Source organism: Neolamprologus brichardi, chromosome 9, assembly GCF_056152115.1.
Source record: "Neolamprologus brichardi isolate AB-2024 chromosome 9, ASM5615211v1, whole genome shotgun sequence".
NCBI classification, from domain to species: Eukaryota; Metazoa; Chordata; class Actinopteri; order Cichliformes; family Cichlidae; genus Neolamprologus; species Neolamprologus brichardi.
The window spans coordinates 36,810,516-36,831,558 of NC_142112.1; the positions used below are offsets into that span (position 1 = coordinate 36,810,516).

Consider the following 21,043-nt stretch of genomic DNA (forward strand, 5'->3'; position numbering starts at 1 on the left):
AAGGGTTACCTTAAATGCATCATGTTTTTAATTTGCAAGTTCATAAGCATTTTCCCTTTCCAGTTCTCAATCAATTCTACCCCCAGGTCAAAAATATGTATAGGAAAATTTCCCCAATATAATATTATTTATAAATACACCCGTCTAGCGATTAATTGCATAAGTAATGGAAGCAGGAGGTTAGGAGTCTTCTCTCACCCTCGTTCTCTGCTTTCTGCTGGAGCAGGGGGGCTAGGAGGAGGAGTTGGCTGTCCGACTGGGATCCGGAATGTGGGGCCTCCCTGCTGCTGCGGAGTCGGGGCGGTCTGCTTCTCCCCACCGCAGGGAAAAGGGTAACACAACCTGGGTCTGGGTGCAGTTCCCCCCTCCAGGGGCAAGGGTACCTAGACCCGGTTCGTAGAGTACGCTTGGGGAGTGTGATTGTGTGTACAGCGTCTCTTTATGTCTGTCTCCACGTTGGTTGAGTGTGGAGTAAGTGCATATGAGAGCATGAGGGTGGGAATGGATGTTTGTATCTGTGTGTGCCTGTATGTCTGTGTCTATATGTCAGGTTGGGTATCAGATGCCACCTCTCTGAGGACAGCTCAGGCCCTCCAAGGTTTGGAGGCCTATCTCCCCCCACCACTTCCCCTGCCGGTGGCGGACTCCCTCAGACATCGGTGCGTTGGTGGTTCTTTGTGTCCGGGGGTGGGCGCCCGGGTACACACCGGCTCACTGCTTGGCGGCTGCTTATCGGGGCCTGGAGCCTGGGGCTCGCTTGGGCCACTTCGGAGGTGGGGTGCCCCCGGCCTCTCGGCCTGGGGCTCGGTCACTCAGGCACAGCTGGCTGCCGGCGGAGCTCACGGGCACGTCACTGCAGCCCCCCCTGGCTTCTGCTCCGTGGCTGCTGGGTGACCCCTCATCTGGGACTCTCCTCAGCTCTTTCTGGGACAGTGGCACGGCTGCCCCTCTGTTGGTCTTCCTTGGTCTCTTGTGTTCTGGGGGCCTCTGGATGTCTGGAGTTTTGATCTCCTCCATACCTGCTTCATGCCCTGGAGGACGGGGCAGTGGCCCCCCACACCCTCTAGCAGATCATTACATGAGGGAACCTTTTAAGAAAACAAGCGCGTCCATGCTCACAGGTGTACACACGGGTGATCACACACACAAACTACACCCTTTTTGGCTCCTACCTCAATGCACACTGTGCTGTCGATCTTACGTGCTGCACAATAATGTTTAATATTTAGTATTTACTGTCATATTCCCATATATCATTGTGATGTGGTTTATTGTATTACTCTCGTTTTCTTCTGCTTGTTTTCTTTTTTCTTTCTCAACAGGTGATCCAGGTGATCGATATATGTATTTTTTTTTTTCTCCTCTGCTTATTCTGTTGGTTTTTGTTTTTTGCCCTTCTCCCCCGTCCCTCTTCTCAACTCTTTTTCTTTCCCTCTTTCTTTCTCCCTTTTCTTTCCCCCAGTCAAGTCTGTCCCGTATTCAGCAAGTGAAAATAAAATAAAGAATAAAAGGTGAATCAAATGGACCATTACGGCAAAGCTGGGATGGTCAATTTGGTAAAGAAAATCCGTTGGGCATCTTTCTTCGCCTTTAGACAATAATTCTGATGGCAAAAGAGCCAAACGGGACAGGCAAAAAAGAAAAAAAAAAAAAAAAAAAAAAAAAAAAAGTAATGGAAGCAGGACCTCACAGCAGAAGCATACTCCATAATGTGTTGTACATTATTATATGTATATTATATGTAACAAAGTCACAAGCAAAGAAAGACCACAGCAAGGTGCATATTTAAACAAGGAGAGTTTACTGGTCAAAATTATTTATTAAACAAACAAAACACATTTTTTTAACCCCCCAAAAATACACGTTCAAAGCAACACAACAGTGGCCCAATATCACTCAGAATTCCACTCTGCAGAGTGGGCAATCATTACGAAGCACTTGGTTTTATTTTGTGGATTCAAGCTGCTCTTCATATTTTTGGCCACCAGATGTCACCAGAGAGGACTGTGTTGAAAAGCTTAGAGTAATGAACTGTTTTTCAATACAAGCTTCAGAAAGCTTCATTTGGCCATCACTACTGATTGGTTTGGATGCTTTAGTTCTATTTGTAAGCACGCACATTTAGTTTACTTATGTATTCATACCATTTCATTACTTAGTTGGATTTTTGACTAACATTAATCTGGGGAGTTGTCAGACAAAAGGTGGTGGCCTGAGTTTAAAGCCCTTAAATACAAAGAGCGATAATTGGACTGTACCACCACTTCCTGGTGAAGGGTGTTTTCTTTAATTTAAAGCAAAGTATTTCTACTTAATGTTTGAGTTTAGGGTTTAGTAGTTTTGAATTCCTTTTTTGGTGTTTAGTTTATTAACAAACCAGACTATACTGCATTGTTTGTTGTTTACGATTTTGTTTTGTTTAATTACTCCTCGTGTGTCATAGTGGTCTGATCAGACTTTATATTTACCCTTCTGTGCCATTTCATGTTTAGGTCAGTTATGTAAGTTTGCAGTTCTTTGCCTGAGTTCAGTTTTGTTTCTTTGACATTTTTTATGAGCTCAACATTAATTACTTTAGAAATTATAATTTTTGGGTTAAATGAATGAAAACCCTATTTTTCTAATAATTCTTGTGACTCCTCCATCTTTTTCAACTCGGTCCATCACACAGCCCTAAATATTTGTTTAATGTCCTTGTCAAATATCACTCCAAGGTGTTACTGGAGGCCAAGGTAATGCCATCCAGAGCAAGTATCTGGTTAGATACCATATTTCTAGGTAGTGTAGGCCAAGTATAATCAGCAGCAGAAATTTAGAGGTCACCCAGGTCTTTATATGTGTGTTATCTGGCTTCATTCCATTATTGTAAATTTAAATGTTATTATCAAACGATCAGACAAGAGAGGGTTTACAGAAAACAGTGTTAAATGTTCAGTTTCTATGTCATATGTTAAAACAAGTTCTAGAGTGTGATTAATATGATGGGTGGGTTACTTTACATTTGAGATCAACAAAAGTGGACAAGATTGAGACCCATCAGTCCAGGCAACATTTTTCAATCTCTGCCACTTTCAGATTTTAGGGGCAGAGTTTGTCTTAAACAACATAAAGCATGGATCCATCCTGCTGCTGGTGTAATAGCGTGGAGATGTTTGGTTGGCACAATTTGGGTGCCTTACTACCAACTGACATCATTTACAGGCCACAGCCTACCTGAGTCTCAGTCCAATAGAGCACCTTTGGGATGTGGTGAAATAAGATTCACATCATGGACGTCCAGCCGAAAAATGTCAATATAGACCAACAGCTTCTGAAGAGAGGCAGTGCCAACAAAGGAAGCGCTGATAAACTGAGCAAATCAAACCACAACTTTAAGTGATTATTTTCCAAAATTAATCTTTTTTATATCTTAAACAAAAAAAATCAGAATTTTTGATACCTACATCAACTTTGTTAAAATATAAAACATTTTAAAGATCTTATTTTTCCATAAATTTCAGGTCAGAATTTTCAGTAAGCTGCAGGAACCCTGTTCAGTGTCAGAACAGCCAAGTCTCCTCTGATAAACCGCCATCTGTGTCACTGAGAACATTTGTCACGTCAGCTTTGATATACAGGAAATGACATCATGGATCAAACTCTTTGTCATTAAACTATTTCTTTATTTAACATTTAAAATTTTGGTTTAACTGTTGCAGGATTTAATAGCACAAACAACCTGACAAAAAAAAAAACAAAAAACAAAAACTGCAGAACACATGAATCAAAATACATTAAAGTTAATGTAATACATTTAAGTCTGACCCTGAAATCAGAAGAGGATCTTTCTGTCTCTTCAGATTCTGCCGTCTGCAGTCTGCCGCGAAAGAAGAGGTGCGAGTAAAACAGTGAACTCAGAGGAGAGAAACAAACAAAGTATCAATCATAAACTACTACCAACGTTTGGATCGATATCTGCATCGATCTGCCCACCCTTGTCTCCTGGATCGTAGCTGAGATCAGCGTGAACCACGTGGGTCTCTGCTCCCTGATCTGTTTCCTGTGTTTGGAAAGAGTTCCAGCTTCATCATGGAGTTTCTCTCGGTTTGTGGGCTCATCTAAAGGTGAGAGCGATCTGCTGCAGTATCAGGGTCACAATAAACTTTATTGTCCAGCTGCTGTGGATGAACACATGAGAGGAAGTGAACTCCTACAAAGTCTCATTTTAATGTGTCTGGCTGCTGTAAAGTGATGCACAGGAAGATGTTAACAAAAACTAATGAAACAGAGATGAAAGTAAACAGTGTTCATATTTGAAAGCACAGAGAATAAAAAGATATTGTGGTGGTTAATGTGCAGCTCTTGGTGATTTGGTATAATCATGTTTTAATCATGTTGTGGATTGAATGTTGGGTTTTATTTCATTTTGTTTACAGAAGTTTTTCCCACTTGTTATCGTTCAGATTGATTTGTTGGGTTGACTTGAATCATGTGAAGGTTTAAAGCTGCACTTCCCCCAAAAAGAATAAAGTATAATATTGAAGAATGTAATAATGTCTTCCTGTGTCAAACACAGCTGCAGTCAAAGCAGGAAGGAAAGCTGGTTAAAACTGTTGAGTGTGTGAGTTTAAAGGCCCCATCATTAAAGCACAGGTAGATCTGAGTATAATTACAATTCTTCATTCTATGAAATGAATGTTCAGCATCGAGTGAATTCAGATGTTCTGTTCAGTTTTCTTTCTATAGTGAAAGTTCACAGCAACAATCATCTTAAACTGCTTCATATTGTGATCCACTGTATGGTTTATGATGGAGACACTGAGTCTGGTTCAGCTGCGTTGTTGAGATCTGTATGTTAAAGACTCTTTTTGCATCTCTACTCTCCAGTATGGAGGCATCGTGGGGGGTGGAGACGCTTGTGAAGTGGTGATCAGGTCCAAGCTATTTTGAATGGTGGAGGTGGTGGGACTAATGGGGTTGAAGATGTTGGAACGGGTGGGGTAGCGGAGAATATTTATCTTCTTGTGAGAATAAAAGGAAAAAAAAAAAACACTTGGACACTTTTAGCATAATGGTCCGGACGGGGCGCCCACACAAACGCAAAGCAGGAGATGAAGCATCGCTGAATATGTTTCCAAACCAACTTCATTCTAAGACAAAGACTATAAAATATGGTGAAGCATATCTTCCCTTTGGCTTCACCTGCACAAGTGCCGAGGTAGGTCTCCCCTGCAGAATTGGTTTTCCCTTCGTTGGGAGCAGCGCTGGGCTCTCCAAATCACGGAGTATCCCACATACTTGATTTTTAGTTCACAAACACTTCTTATTAAGACTAACTACTCCTGACATTTTGGAAATGTTACCTCTTTATACAGTAATGTTACAGCGGGATAATATCAGGCTGATCCTGCCACTATTTGTTCCCCTGGTTTAAATCACAGACAAACATTGTCCCACAGTTGTTTATGCTTTTGAACCCATTTTGCACAGAGAGGCATTTTTCACACAGGAAAAAAACAACTACACATAAAATAATTACACTGTGACGCCTCTGCCTTTCTATATGGAGGGACAGTAACTGTGTGTAAAAAAGAAATCTGTTTTCGGTGATTCGAAACGCCGTTTATGCGTGGACAAAAGGCCCAAATGCATAGAAACAGTTGCATTCTCAAAAATACCTGTATAGGGTATTTTACGTGTGGACATAACATTTTTCTTGAAAAACAAAAGGGGGCAGAGTTAGAGTAAATTATTCTGTTTATAGTACTGCATTACCACTGTGCTTAATTTGAGTTATCATATATTAGGTCATGGATATATTTAGATGGATGTGTGGGTTTAATTCCACAGATATTATCAGTTTATATAAGTTGAGCTGCTTCTGTGTGTATATATTTGGTCTCATGGCAATTTTTTTTTATTACTGACCAATACAACATCTTGTTAGCTGCTAAACCTAAATGAGCTAACCCTCACCTACTACTCCTCAACAATGAATTATAGTAGTCCAGCCGAGATCCAACAAATGCATGAACCAATTTTTCAGTGTCACTCTGAGTCAGAATATTTCTAATTTTAGAGATGTTGCGCATATGAGCAGCCCTGCATATTTGTTTAATGTCCTGGACAAAAATGACTCCAAGATTCTAACAGTGTTACTGGAGGCAAAGGTAATGCCATCTGGAGCAAGTATCTGGTTGGATACCATATTTCTATGAATTTTAGAGCCAAGAACAATCAGCAGCAGAAAGTTTGAGATCATCCCGGTCAGTTTGATCAGAGAGTTTTCAGAAAATGTTCAGTTTCTATATAGATTTGCATCATGGATGTCCAGCTGAAAAATCTGCAGCAACTGTGTGATGCTGTCATGTCAATATACATCAACAACTTCTGAAGAGAGGCAGTGCCAACTATGGAAACGCTGATAAACACAAAATCAGATGTTTTAATAGCTACAGAAAGTTTGATCAAATATTTAAAAAAAATAAAGATCTTATTTTTCATTAATTTTAGGTCAGAGTTTGCAATAAGCTGCAGGAACCCTGTGAGAACAGCCAAGTCTCGTCCTCTGATAAACCTTCATCTGTGTCACTGAAAACAGTTAATTTGACTCTGACTGTGAAGATGTTTCCATTTGTCACTTCAGTCTTTACTCTGAAATACAGGAAATGACATCATGGCTCAAACTCTGTCATTAAATGATTTCTTTATTTAAAATTTAAAAATTGTATTTAACCGTTGCAGGATTTCATAAAAACAACCCGGAAAAACATAAACCTCTGCAGAAGACGTGGATCAAAATGCATTAAATAAAAACATGATAACAGGAAAGAAATTTCTTCATCCAACGGCTGGAACAAAGCTAACCACTCAACACGAACACTACAGTAGAACAGTTTAGAAAGCTTAAAATGTAATGAGAGGCACATTTTCGTTCATAGCTGCCTCATCAGATCTTTACAGGAGATTCCACCTAAACTCTGTGGAGCCTGATCTCATGGATTTGAAGTCTCACCCTGAAACCAGAAGAGGATCTTTCTGTCTCTGCAGATTCACAGAGATGGGAGTGATTTCAGCCCTGCATGATTAGGCTGATGTTTGCACAGAGGAGATAATTTAGTACATGTTTTTGAACATTGGTAACAGTAAAACAAGTTCCTTCATAATCATTATGCAAATTTTTACTCTGTGAATGGTACTCATGGCCATTGACCAGTGGTTGTTGGTCAATGGTCAAAAGAATTTGCTTATTAACGATCAAGAAATTGACCTCACAGCCCATTGTTCATTCATTGGACTGGTTTCAGTCGTTATGCAAATGTACTGTTTACAAGATTTACTTAAAAGCGGGAATCAAGACGTAACAGGTTATTCGTAACATGGAATCGTTTGTGAGTGGAGTATGAACTGAGATTATTTAAACTCTCTCACAGATGAAGTTCTCTTTCATGTGTCTGCGTTCATGCTTAGTATGATCGCATGATTGTGAAAAGGTTTTGTCACAGTGTCTGCACTTGTTTGGTTTCTCTCATGTGTGGACTCGTTTATGCTTTTGAAGCTGATGTGCACGGATGAAGGATGACCCACACTGATCGCAGACGTGCTTTTTAATCCCACTGTGAAGGAGTTCATATTGTTTGAAGTCCTTTGAAGTGGTGAAGCCTCTCCCGCATTCTTTACAGTGGTTTATTTTGTCTCCAGTGTGTCTACGTTGATGTATTTTTAGGGTCTTTTGATGACTGAAGGTTTTTCCACAAAGGTCACAAAAAAAGTCTTTCCCACAGTGATGACAGGGTTGAGAACTGGATCCATCTGTGTCGCTCTGCTTCTAAACAAAGACACAAACACAGTGTAAGTCAGTCCTTCAACATTTTCACCCTGAACATCACCTGAAATAAAGAGCATCTCTGCCCAAGTCCAATTACATTTTACTGTTTACATTATCACACTCAGCTCAATATAATGTGCTATAAAGATGATAAGAGTAAAAACATTAAATTAATACTAGTTTAATGCTACAATAACAGTAATATAATCCTCAAACACTATCCCTAAAAACCTGTGATTAGAGTCTGAAGAATCATTCAGAGGTGTTTATCCATGCAGTAAAATTGCCAACATGCTAACACAATTTGATGAGCAGAGTTGTTTCAAACAGTCGGGCTGACAAGATAAAAATAAAAATACATACCTCACAGTAACTGCACTTGTAGAGTCTTTCTTGTGTGGATCTGTTGGTGTGCTTTCAGGTAATATGGAGATTTAAAAGTCTTCTCACACAGGTCACATTTATAAGGTCTTTCCTCAGAGTGGGTAAACATGTGTTGTTGTAACTGTGTGCCTGTTAAACATAGTTTAAAACACTGATCACAGCTGTACACATCATGTCTGGTGTGAATGCGTAGGTGTATATTTCGGGTCGCCATCTGGCTGAAAGTTTTTCCACAAATATCACAGCTGTATGCCTTAATTCCAGAGTGGGTAACTAGATGATTCTGTAAGCTGTTACTGTGAGTAAAAGCTCTGCCACACTGATCACAGGTGTACGCTTTAACTCCAGTGTGGATGAGTTGGTGTCTTTTTAAGCTTCCAGAGTGGGTAAAAGACTTTCCACAGTCGTCACAGCTGAACGGTCTCTCTCCAGTGTGGATGAGTTGGTGTGTTTTTAAGCTTCCAGAGTGGGTAAAAGACTTTCCACAGTCTCCACAGCTGAACGGTCTCTCTCCAGTGTGGATGAGTGTGTGTCTTTTTAAGTTTCCAGACTGGGTAAAAGACTTTCCACAGTCTCCACAGCTGAACGGTCTCTCTCCAGTGTGGATGAGTTGGTGTGTTTTTAATTTTCCAGAGTTGGTAAAAGACTTTCCACAGTCTCCACAGCTGAACGGTCTCTCTCCAGTGTGGATGAGTTGGTGTTTTTTTAAGCTTCCAGGCTCAGTAAAAGACTTTCCACAGTCTCCACAGATGAATGGTCTCTCTCCAGTGTGGATGAGTTGGTGTCTTTTTAAGTTTCCAGACTCAGTAAACGACTTTCCACAGTCTCCACAGCTGAACAGTCTCTCTCCAGTGTGGATGAGTTGGTGTTTTTTTAAGCTTCCAGACTCAGTAAAAGACTTTCCACAGTCTCCACAGCTGAACGGTCTCTCTCCAGTGTGGATGAGTTGGTGTGTTTTTAATTTTCCAGACTGGGTAAAAGACTTTCCACAGTCTCCACAGCTGAACGGTCTCTCTCCAGTGTGGATGAGTTGGTGTCTTTTTAATTTTCCAGAGTGGGTAAAAGTCTTTCCACACTCATCACAGCTGAACGGTCTCTCTCCAGTGTGGATGACCTGATGCATTTTTAGGGACGCTTTTACAGTAAAATCCTTCCCACACTCGTCACAGCTGTGTTTTTTCTCTCTCTTTCTTCTGTGAGGTTTGTCGGCCTCCTGAGAGCGCTGACTCGCTCCACGCTGGTCCTGCAGTGACAGAGATACAAACAGGCAGTGAGTGAAATGCAGTCGTGGAACAAACTGAACCTTCAAACTCCCTCCATTAACACTAGTTTTAAACCAGAGGCTGGTAGTGATGTGTCGTTCATGAACGAGTTTGCTCTGAGAGCCGATTCTTTGTAGCGAAGGAGATGAATATGTGTGTGTGTGTGTGTGTGTGTGTGTGTGTGTGTGTGTGTGTGTGTATATATGTATATATATATATATATATATATGTGTATATATATATATATATATATATATATATGTATGTGTGTGTATATATATATATATATATATATATATATACACTATATACTACATACTATATCGGATTCATATTGGTATCGGCAGATAACCAAATTTATGATATCGATATCGGACATAAAAAAGTGGTATAGTGCCATATCTAGTCAAAAGTTGAAATCTGAATAGTTGTTTTTTGTATTATATGATTTATTTATTACATTTTGTATGGAGTGAATAAATAAAAGCATATTTACGGTGGCCCCTAGAGACAAAACACTCCAAAGCATGTAAAAACTCCAAAACACGTAAAAACTCCAAAGCACATACAAAAGACAACAGAAGTGCTCCAGGATGCTAGGCGCAGTGTTGAGCTTTTGTTACCTAGTGCCTACACAAGCCAGCAAGTACCAACAACCGGATTTGGTGTGTGGTAGTAACAGGTGAATGAATATTTTTTTGAATTATTTGAATATATATGAGTGCTTGTGTATAAATACACAAACAATACACATGCTTTCAATTGTGTAATTTAACCAGTAACTACGTTATTATTGTGGTAACGAGCTTGGTAACTAGTTATTATGCCAAAACCAGGAACGCGTTACTCGTTACTGGGATTTAGATAGGCTCGTTATTCGTTACTTCGTGTGGTGGCTATCACAGAGCTTCCACAGATTCAATAACATTAGCAAGTGGTGGAAGCCAGCAGGTGGATGAAGGAAAAGGGAGGCAAGAGGAGAGACATGAAGAGGCCGCTGGTCCGAGTGTCCGGTGAACTGATGTTCAGGTAAGAAGTTATGACCTGCAGTCTATCTGAGTCAGATATGGGGCGGGTCTAGCAAAGTGTTGCCAGGGGGGCAGGTAGGGCATTAACAGGGAGAGGAGGACACAAAGAAATACTTTTCTTTCTTATTCTCATTTAAAATATCTAGCTTTAAAAAAATAATTATCGGAATCTTACAACAAACAATTGATAGATTGATACATATATACCATCAGAACAGTGTACATCACTGTCACAACAGTGTTTGTTTTCAAAGGCTTTATGATTTTTCCTATAATGGTGGGCCGGTCTCTAGTCAAAATGCCCGGGACGATTTTTTTGTCCTAGTCCAGCTCTGTATGCAGCTCATCTGTAGTCTGGTGTTATCTACATCTTCCTATTCAGAAGGCAGAATTTCCGAGTTCTGAGTACAATCGAAAAGCAGGCTAGAATCATGCGACGGTCAACGACGATCCAGGCGTGGGATTTCTCTCGTGGAAATGTGCACATTATTTTTTCCTTTCTATTGGTAGGTGGCAAAATGCACTTGTGGCAAGTAAGCAAGCTAGAAGACTGGCAATCTTGCTGGGTATCCGGTTACGGAAGCAACACATTAACAAGAGAATTCTGAGTAAAACCAAAGTTATTTTCCCTAGTAACTAGTTACTCTGAAAGTAACGAGTAACTTGAAGTAACTGAGTTACTTTTGATAGAAGTAATTAGTAATTAGTAATGTAACTAAAGTAACTTTAACAAAGAGTTTGTACGTGCTTTGTCTCTAGGGGCCACCGCATATATTTATATATAAACATATAAAAATAAAACCACTTTTTTTACATTAGCAATTTTTTTGTGCATAATTTTATATTGTTGTTAATATTAAATTAATTAAAGCAACAAAACAACCTAAAGAGCCGGTTCGGAGCCGAAAGAGCCGGTTCTTTTTAGTGAGCCGAGCCGAATATGCCGGTTCTCTAAAAAGAGCGGGAAATCCCATCACTAGCTGGCTTCATCTCCACCGCACGTTACAGTGTGCAAAAGCAAATGTGCCAGGCCTCAAAGACAAAGGGTGATTTGCGCAACAAAAGCAGAAGGAGAATCGAGCATATGACCTGTAAAAATCACAGCAGGGGTGATTAACACCTCGGGACTTGCACCAGAAAATAAAAAAGTCAGCGATTTTAGTAGGTGTTGGATTCAAGGGATTTACGCAAATTTGCAAAGGGTTAGTAAATCTAGTGTTGAGGTTAGCCCGGTGCTTACCTTTAGATGAGCCCAGAAACCGAGAGAAACTCCGTGATGAAGCTGGAACTCTTTCCAAACAAAGGAAACAGATCAGGGAGCAGAGACCCACGTGGTTCACGCTGATCTCAGCTACGATCCAGGAGACAAGGGTGGGCAGATCGATGCAGATATCAATCCAAACGTTGGTAGTGGTTTATGATCGATACTTTGTTTGTTTCTCTTCTCTGGGTTCACTATTTTACTCGCTGCGGATGAAGAGGCAGCTCTGTCTGTGCGAACAACTCTTCTTATGCTGCAGACTCACTTTGCTCCGCCCCCTTCTTCTGCCCTGCTGGGATTTGATACTGTGCCGTCACGTGACTCGGTTACACGCATTTGGACTGAAGAGAGAGAGAGATACAGGAGCAACATGTGGAGAATATTTTACGGCTGTAAATGAAAATGCTGGAGAACAGAAGGAAAGCTTGTCAGCACCTAAAGCCACAGGGCACCACACAAGCTGTAGAGTTCAGCTTATTTTTTCACACCCCAGTTAAATGCTTTGACTGAATTCTCACTGCACACACTCAAACTTAGTGTTTGTGTACACTGTGGACATTCAATTCAATTCAATTCAATTCAATTTTATTTATATAGCGCCAAATCACAACAAATGTCGCCTCAAGGCGCTTCATAGATACAGAGAAAAGCCCAACAATCATATGACCCCCTATGAGCAAGCACTTTGGCGACAGTGGGAAGGAAAAACTCCCTTTTAACAGGAAGAAACCTCCGGCAGAACCAGGCTCAGGGAGGGGCGGCCATCTGCTGCGACCGGTTGGGGTGAGAGAAGGAAGACAGGATAAAGACATGCTGTGGAAGAGAGAGAGATTAATAACAGATACGATTCAATGCAGAGAGGTCTGTTAACACATAGTGAGTGAGAAAGGTGACTGGAAAGGAAAAACTCAATGCATCATGGGAATCCCCCGGCAGCCTACATCTATTGCAGCATAACTAAGGGAGGATTCAGGGTCACCTGGTCCAGCCCTAACTATATGCTTTAGCAAAAAGGAAAGTTTTAAGCCTAATCTTAAAAGTAGAGATAGTGTCTGTCTCCCGAATCCAAACTGGAAGCTGGTTCCACAGAAGAGGGGCCTGAAAACTGAAGGCTCTCCCTCCCATTCTACTTTTAAATACTCTAGGAACAACAAGTAGGCCTGCAGAGCGAGAGCGAAGTGCTCTAATAGGGTGATATGGTACTACAAGGTCATTAAGATAAGATGGGGCCTGATTATTTAAGACCTTGTATGTGAGGAGCAGGATTTTGAATTCAATTCTGGATTTAACAGGAAGCCAATGAAGGGAAGCCAAAACAGGAGAAATATGCTCTCTCTTTCTAGTCCCTGTCAGTACTCTTGCTGCAGCATTTTGGATTAGCTGAAGGCTTTTCAGTGAGTTTTTTGGACATCCTGATAATAATGAATTGCAGTAGTCCAGCCTGGAAGTAATAAATGCATGAACTAGTTTTTCAGCGTCACTCTGAGACAGGATATTTCTAATTTTAGAGATGTTGCGCAAATGGAAGAATGCAGTCTTACATATTTGTTTAATATGTGCGTTGAAGGACATATCCTGGTCAAAAATGACTCCAACCTGACACTGATCAGTGCTGCTCTGACAATCACAATCACATCCATGTAATCATTTAACTGGGATGATCTGGATTTACTGCACAATGCTGAATGTGTCCTTACAGTACAGGGAATAACTCTGTCTGTGTTCCTGTAGAGAAACTCTGGGTTTGTGTGCTGACGAGCATCACTCACAGTACGTTACGAAAGCTCACTCATACCTTTCCAGATGTGACAAATTCAAAAAGATGCTGAAACCTTTGGAACATCATAAACTACACATTGTTGTACTCTTTTAGGATGGACAGGTTTCACATTTATTTACTCTTAAAAGGATAAAAGATGTTTTTAAGAGTTTTGCATTCAAGAGGAGAATGTTTAAATAAGTCATGTAAATGAGAATTACAAAGTTGGTGGCTGCAGTATAAACAAATTGGTGTATCTCAAAAATAAAACTATGAAGACACTCAAAATTAATTTCGTCTGGTTGGAAACTGTTTTATGCAACTTTTTTACATTTACAATTTTGAGGGATGAACCTCTGAAATGTCTTTAACTAGAAATGTGTGTAAAAATACCACTTTTGCAATTTATGTAGTTACTGTTGACTTAATGCATACATATGATTAAAATTTGGGATATAATGGTTGTATTGATGTATAGCATCTTGAAATGCTCCCAAAAATGGAAGTACAACATGTAAAAATATAAACATAAGCTCAGGCAGACTTGGTTCTGTGGTAGGTCTAAAGGGTTAAACTGCTTCCTCACATCTGCTTCATGAATATGAAGGGTTGTAGTGGAAGATGGTGGTGTGAAATCCTCATAGCTGTGAAGTGAGGAGGGGGCTCCTGTGGCTCTGTGCTGGTGGGAGTGGGGAGGTGGGGGGATGATGGACTAAAGTGTCTCTATTGTTGGGGAAGGTGGAGATGTCAAGGCTGCTTGATGGCTCATCAAACCGGCAGTAAAAGTCGTTGAGGGTGTTGGCCAACAGCAAGTCATCAGTGGAGTGGGGCTGTGTGCTTATATCCTTACTCTCATTTCCCTTATCGTATCTGTAACATGCAACTTCTGTCGGTGCTGTGCTACTGGAAACTGAATTTCCCGGAGGAACCGACCCGAGGGATTAATAAAGTTCCATCCATCCATCGGACATTTGCACACGTGCTTAAGAATTGCATTGACCCCATTTCCTCCAAAGTAAAATTCTAGCTGCACATGCCCATGAAAATTTCTCCCACTGAATTGAGAGCCAGCACTATTTTGCAGTATGTTTTAAATTACATTGTTTTGAGTTTGTTATACATATTTACTGCACAGTTTAAAGCATTTCTGAATATTGAGTCTTTTTGTGGTGAATTGTTTGTACCAAAATAATTGATTCTGTTTATCTGGACGTGGCGTTTTCAGTGTTTTGAGTGACTTCTTTAATCTCAGCTGACTGCAGGTTTCCCAAACCTAGTAAACAGTACATTTGCACAATGATGAAAACAGCCCACTGAATGAACAATGAGCTGTAAGATAAGTTTCTTCATCATTAATATGCAAATCATGACCATTGATCAACAGCCACTGATCAAATTCCATGAGTACCATTCACAGAGAGCTGGGGAATGGCTGCAATCCCAGCTTTCTAAAAGGGTGAAAGATGTACCCTTAGGGTTAGTGGCTCCAGATTGGATCATGGAGGTGGTGGACCCCCTGCCCTGCAATAATACATACAAAAGCCAACAATCCCTTTGGTGACAGTGGGAAGGAAAAACTCCCTTTTAATAGGAAGAAACCTCCAGCAGAACCAGGCTCAGGGAGGGGCGGCCATCTGCCACAGGCGGTTGGGGTGAGAGAAGGAAAACAGGAGAAAAGACATGCTGTGGAAGACAGACAGATTAATAAGTATGATTGAATGCAGAGAGCTCTATTAACACATAGTGAGTGAGAAAGCTGACTGAGGAAGAAATACTCAATACATCGTGGGAATCCCCCAGCAGCCTTCACCCATTGCAGCATTTATAAGGGAGAATTCAGGGTCACCTGATCCAGCCCTAACTATATATTTTAGTAAAAGGGAAAGTTTGAAGCCTAATCTTAAAAGTAGAGATAGTGTCTGCCTCACCAATCCCAACTGGAAGCTGGTTCCACAGAAGAGGGGCCTGAAAACTCAAGGCTCTGCCTCTCACTGTACTTTTAAACAACAAGTAAGCCCTGTCAGTACTCTTGCTGCAGCATTTTGGATTACCTGCAGGCTTCTCTGGGAGTTTTTAGGACATCCTGATAATAGCAAATTACAGTAGTCCAGTCTAGAAATAATAAATGCACGGAGTAGTTTTTGAGTGTCACTCTGACAGGATATTTTGAGATGTTTAGAGATATTGCACATATGAAATAAAGTAGCCTGTGATGGCTAAAACCATGGCCACACTCTAAAGTCGGTAACTCTTGTGTATTTTAATTCCTTCATTTGAACACAATCACACACTTTAGTTTCTAATAAGTTTACTGATCGGTAGTGATGGCTTCCTTGAAGCTGATGGTACGTGTGTCAAAAAAAATCAACACACTGCTTCAGAAGCTCTTGATTCGTTTGGCCAGAGTCACGTGATCAGTGAAATCCGAAGCTTCATTTAGAACGTGACGGCTTTTGTGTCTCATTCAATGGTTTATAAGGAAGTGAGTCATTCGCAGGATTTGTGGAGTGTTTTGATGGTGACAGATAGCAAACCACTGATATTTCTACTGAGAGACATGGAGCCAGCGAGGAAGAGAGGAGGTTCTGTTGTGTGGGAGTATTTTGAGTAGATTTTGGTCATTCGGGTGGGTTTTCCAGCTTTGTATTCTGGCTGTTTGCTTTTGTTTTGTGCGTGTTTATTTTATCTGGAAACGGGAAAAACGTAAAATGTCAAAAATATAAATACCATTAAATAACTTTAGAAAGACTTCTGTTTGACTCTTTACATTTAATGTTATAAAAATATATATTTTATTGTTTAATTAATCTTAAAATGTTAGTCTGCCAAATGTGCAGCAATTTAATGTATTTCATCTCTTTAGCTTATAGTTTGTGGGGCCCAGGTAGACTGTAAAACTGCATCTCTACCAGTTTCTCTGCACTCCAGCCTCTTCTGTTCCACGTGAAGGGATTTTCCTTAATGCAGGAGAAATTATCTCCACAAAAAGGAACAGGTTCGGCCATCGCACAGTGGAACAAATTCTCCTCTTAAATAAAAATAAAAAAAGGGTTACCTTAAATGCATTATGTTTTTAATTTGCAAGTTCATAAGCATTTTCCCTTTCCAGTTCACAATCCAGTCTCCCCCCAGGTCAAAAATATGTATAGGAAAATTTCCCCAGTATAATATTATTTATAAATACACCCGTCTAGCAATTAATTGCATAAGTAATGGAAGCAGGACCTCACAGCAGAAGCATACTCCATAATGTGTTGTACATTATTATATGTATATTATATGTAACGAAGAAAGAAAGACCACAGCAAGGTGCATATTTAAACAAGGAGAGTTTACTGGTCAAAATTATTTATTAAACAAATAAACCACATTTTTTTAACCCCCCAAAAATACACGTTCAAAGCAACACAACAGTGGCCCAATATCACTCAGAATTCCACTCTGTAGTGGGCAGTCATTATGAAGCAGGTTTTATTTTGTGGATTCAAGCTGCTCTTCTTATTTTTGGCCACCAGATGTCACCAGAGAGGACTGTGTTGAAAAGCTTAGAGTAATGAACTGTTTTTCAATACAAGCTTCAGAAAGCTTCATTTGGCCATCACTACTGATTGGTTTGGATGCTTTAGTTCTATTTGTAAGCACGCACATTTAGTTTACTTATGTATTCATACCATTTCATTACTTAGTTGGATTTTTGACTAACATTGATCTGGGGAGTTGCCAGACAAAAGGTGGTGGCCTGGGTTTAAAGCCCTTAAATACAAAGAGCGATAATTGGACTGTACCACCACTTCCTGGTGAAGGGTGTTTTCTTTCATTTAAAGCAAAGTATTTGTACTTAATGTTTGAGTTTAGGGTTTAGTGGTTTTGAATTCCTTTTTTGGTGTTTAGTTTATTAACAAACCAGACTATACTGCATTGTTTGTTGTTTACGATTGTGTTTTGTTTAGTTACTCCTCGTGTGTCATAGTGGTCTGATCAGACATTATATTTACCCTTCTGTGCCATTTCATGTTTAGGTCAGTTATGTTTGTTAAGTTTGCAGTTATTTGCCTGAGTTCAGTTTTAATTCTTTGACATTTTTTATGAGCTCAACATTAACTACTTTAGAAATTATAATTTTTGGGTTAAATGAATGAAAACCCTGTTTTTCTAATAATTCTTGTGACTCCTCCTTCTTTTTCAAATCGGTCCATCACACAGCCCTAAATATTTGTTTAATGTCCTGGTCAAATATTACTCCAAGGTCTTACTGGAGGCCAAGGTAATGCCATCCAGAGCAAGTATCTGGTTAGATACCATATTTCTAGGTGTTGTAGGCCAAGTATAATCAGCAGCATAAAGTTAATTGTCACCCAGGTCTTTATATCAAGCTCTGCTGTGTTCAAGCTATTAATTACTGTGCAGGAGAACCACAACACACATCAAACATTAAAGTTCAGTTATGCCAGCTTTACCCTTGGGATGCCTCTGCTTCTCTTTTATACCCCCCCACACAAAACTCTGTGCATCAGGAAGGTCCTGGCACTGGTCATCCTGGGAGTTTCGTCCTTCTACGCCCTAACAGTTAGCAGATAACACAGTGAAGCATCGCCAAGCAGTTTCACAAGGTCATGCTGACACATAATTTGACTATGACTTTAAACATTGGTAACTTCAGGTGTTGCTCTGATATACAGGAAATGACATCACGGCTCAAAATCTTTGTCAGTAAACCATTTCTTTATTTAACATATAAAATTTTGGTTTAACTGTTGCAGGATTTCATAACAAACAAGCTGAAAAAAACCTGCAGAAAACATGGATTGATGCATTCAATAAAAACATGATAACAGGAAACAGATTTTTTGATTCAACTGCTGGATCAAAGCTAACCACTCAACATGAACACTACAGTAGAACAGTTTAGAAAGCTTAAAATGTAACGAGGCACATTTTCATTCATAGCTGCCTCATCAGGTCAGGAGACTCTACCTGAACTCTGTGGAGCCTGATCTCAAGGGTATAAGTCTCTTCAGATTCACTGTGATCCAGAGATGGCAATGATTTCAGTCCTGCATGATTAGGGTGATGTTTGCACAGAGGAGATCATTTAGTAAATGTTTTTGAACATTGGTAACAGTAAAATAAGTTCCTTCATAATCATTATGCAAATTTTTGCTCTGTGAATGGTACTCATGGCCATTGACCAGTGGTTGTTGATCAATGGTCATAAGAATTTGCTTATTAACAACCAAGAAATTGACCTCACAGCCCATTGTTCATTCATTGGACTGGTTTCAGTCGTTATGCAAATGTACTGTTTACAAGATTTACTTAAAAGAGGGAATCAAGACGTAACAGGTTATTCGTAACATGGAATCGTTTGTGAGTGGAGTATGAACTGAGATTACTTAAACTCTTTCACAGATGAAGTTATCACAGTGTCTGCACTTGTTTGGTTTCTCTCATGTGTGGACTCGTTTATGCTTTTGAAGCTGATGTGCACGGATGAAGGATGACCCACACTGATCGCAGACGTGCTTTTTAACCCCACTGTGAAGGAGTTCATATTGTTTGAAGTCCTTTGAAGTGGTGAAGCCTTTCCCGCATTCTTTACAGTAGTTCATTTTGTCTCCAGTGTATCTACGTTGATGTATTTTCAGAGCCCTTCGATGACTGAAAGTTTTTCCACAAAGGTCACAAAAAAAATCTTTCCCACAGTGATGACAGGGTTGAGAACTGGATCCATCTGTGTCGCTCTGCTTCTAAACAAAGACACAAACACAGTGTAAGTCAGTCCTTCAACATTTTCACCCTGAACATCACCTGAAATAAAGAGCATCTCTGCCCAAGTCCAATTACATTTTACTGTTTACATTATCACACTCAGCTCAATATAATGTGCTATAAAGATGATAAGAGTAAAAACGTTAAATTAATACTAGTTTAATGCTACAATAACAGTAATATAATTCTCAAACACTATCACTAAAAACCTGTGATTAGAGTCTGAATAATCATTCAGAGGTGTTTATCCATGCAGTAAAATTGCCAACATGCTAACACAATTTGATGAGCAGAGTTGTTTCAAACAGTCGGGTTGACAAGATAAAAATATAAACACATACCTCACAGTAACTGCACTTGTAGAGTCTTTCTTGTGTGGATCTGTTGGTGTGCTTTCAGGTAATATGGAGACTTAAAAGTCTTCTCACACAGGTCACATTTATAAGGTCTTTCCTCAGAGTGGGTAAACATGTGATGTTGTAACTGTGTGCCTGTTAAACATAGTTTACCACACTGATCACAGCTGTACACATCATGTCTGGTGTGAATGAGTTGGTGTGTATTTCGGGTCGCCATCTGGCTGAAAGTTTTTCCACAAATGTCACAGCTGTATGCCTTAATTCCAGAGTGGGTAACTAGATGCCTCCTTAAGCTTCTATTTTGAGTAAAAGCTCTGCCACACTGATCACAGGTGTATGCTCTAACTCCACTGTGGATGAGTTGGTGTGTTTTTAAGCTTCCAGACTCAGCAAACGACTTTCCACAGTCTCCACAGCTGAACGGTCTCTCTCCAGTGTGGATGACCTGATGCATTTTTAGGGAAGCTTTTACGGTAAAATCCTTCCCACACTCGTCACAGCTGTATTTTTTTCTCTCTCTTTCTTCTGTGAGGTTTGTCGGCCTCCTGAGAGCGCTGACTTCTCGCTCCACGTTGGTCCTGCAGTGACAGAGACACAAACAGAGGCAGTGAGTAAAATGCAGTCGTGGAACAAACTAAACCTTCAAACTCCCTCCATTGCCTATTTTTCAACCCTGCAAACAAACGAGCTGAAAGCTGAACTCTACAGCTTGTGTGGTGCCCTGTGGCTTTAGGTGCTGACATGCCTTCCATCTGTTCTCCAGCATTTTCATTTACAGCCATAAAATATCTCCACATGATGCTCCTCTTTCTCTCTCTCTGCAGCTCAAATGCGTTTTCTGTGCGTAGCTGAGTCACGTGACAGCACAGTAACAAATCCCAGCAGGGCAGGAAGAAGGGGGCGGGGCAAAGTGAGTCTGCTGCATAAGAAGAGGTGTTTGCACAGACAGAGCTGCTTTTTCATCTAAAGAGAGTAAAGTTCTAAACTTAGAGGAGAGAAACAAACTAAAGTATCGACCATAAACCACTACCACCGTTTGGATTGATATCTGCATCGATCTGCCCACCCTTGTCTCCTGGATCGTAGCTGAGATCAGCGTTAATCACGTGGGTCTCTGCTCCCTGATCTGTTTCCTGTGCTTGGAAAGAGTTCCAGCTTCATCACGGAGTTTCTCTCGGTTTGTGGGCTCATCTAAAGGTAAGCACCGAGCTAACTTTACTGTGAGTTCAGTTCATGTTGAGTTTAGCTCCCGAATGAGGTCTTCTGCTGCTCTCCTCGGTGTCTGTTCACAGTTTATTGTGAACACGTTGGGAGAAGAGTGAGAGAGTGTTTGGAGAAAAACACCAACTAATCATTAGCTCAGCATGCTGGGAGAAGTTGGAGCAGAAAAGTATTTTCATTGTCCCTGCAGCTG

General features: G+C 40.3%; 1 protein-coding gene across 3 annotated transcripts in view; it reads right to left on the reverse strand.

Moving 5' to 3' along the window:
* LOC148101592 (uncharacterized) overlaps nt 1-12,006 on the reverse strand; it is a 30,425-nt gene extending 18,419 nt beyond the window's left edge. Inside the window, exons 1-3 of one of the 3 annotated variants that reach the window (XM_087846534.1) lie at nt 11,722-12,006; nt 8,171-9,434; nt 6,721-7,807 (exon numbers count right to left, since the gene is read on the reverse strand). In XM_087846534.1, coding sequence (XP_087702660.1) covers nt 8,172-9,314 — 1,143 coding nt within the window. In that variant the 5' untranslated portion in view covers nt 9,315-9,434; nt 11,722-12,006 and the 3' untranslated portion in view covers nt 6,721-7,807; nt 8,171. Of the gene's footprint in view, nt 1-6,720; nt 7,808-8,170; nt 9,435-11,721 lie in introns of those variants that run through there. The other 2 variants (XM_087846535.1, XM_087846533.1) reach the window with 2 other exon arrangements.
* Between the last annotated feature and the right edge of the window lie 9,037 nt (nt 12,007-21,043).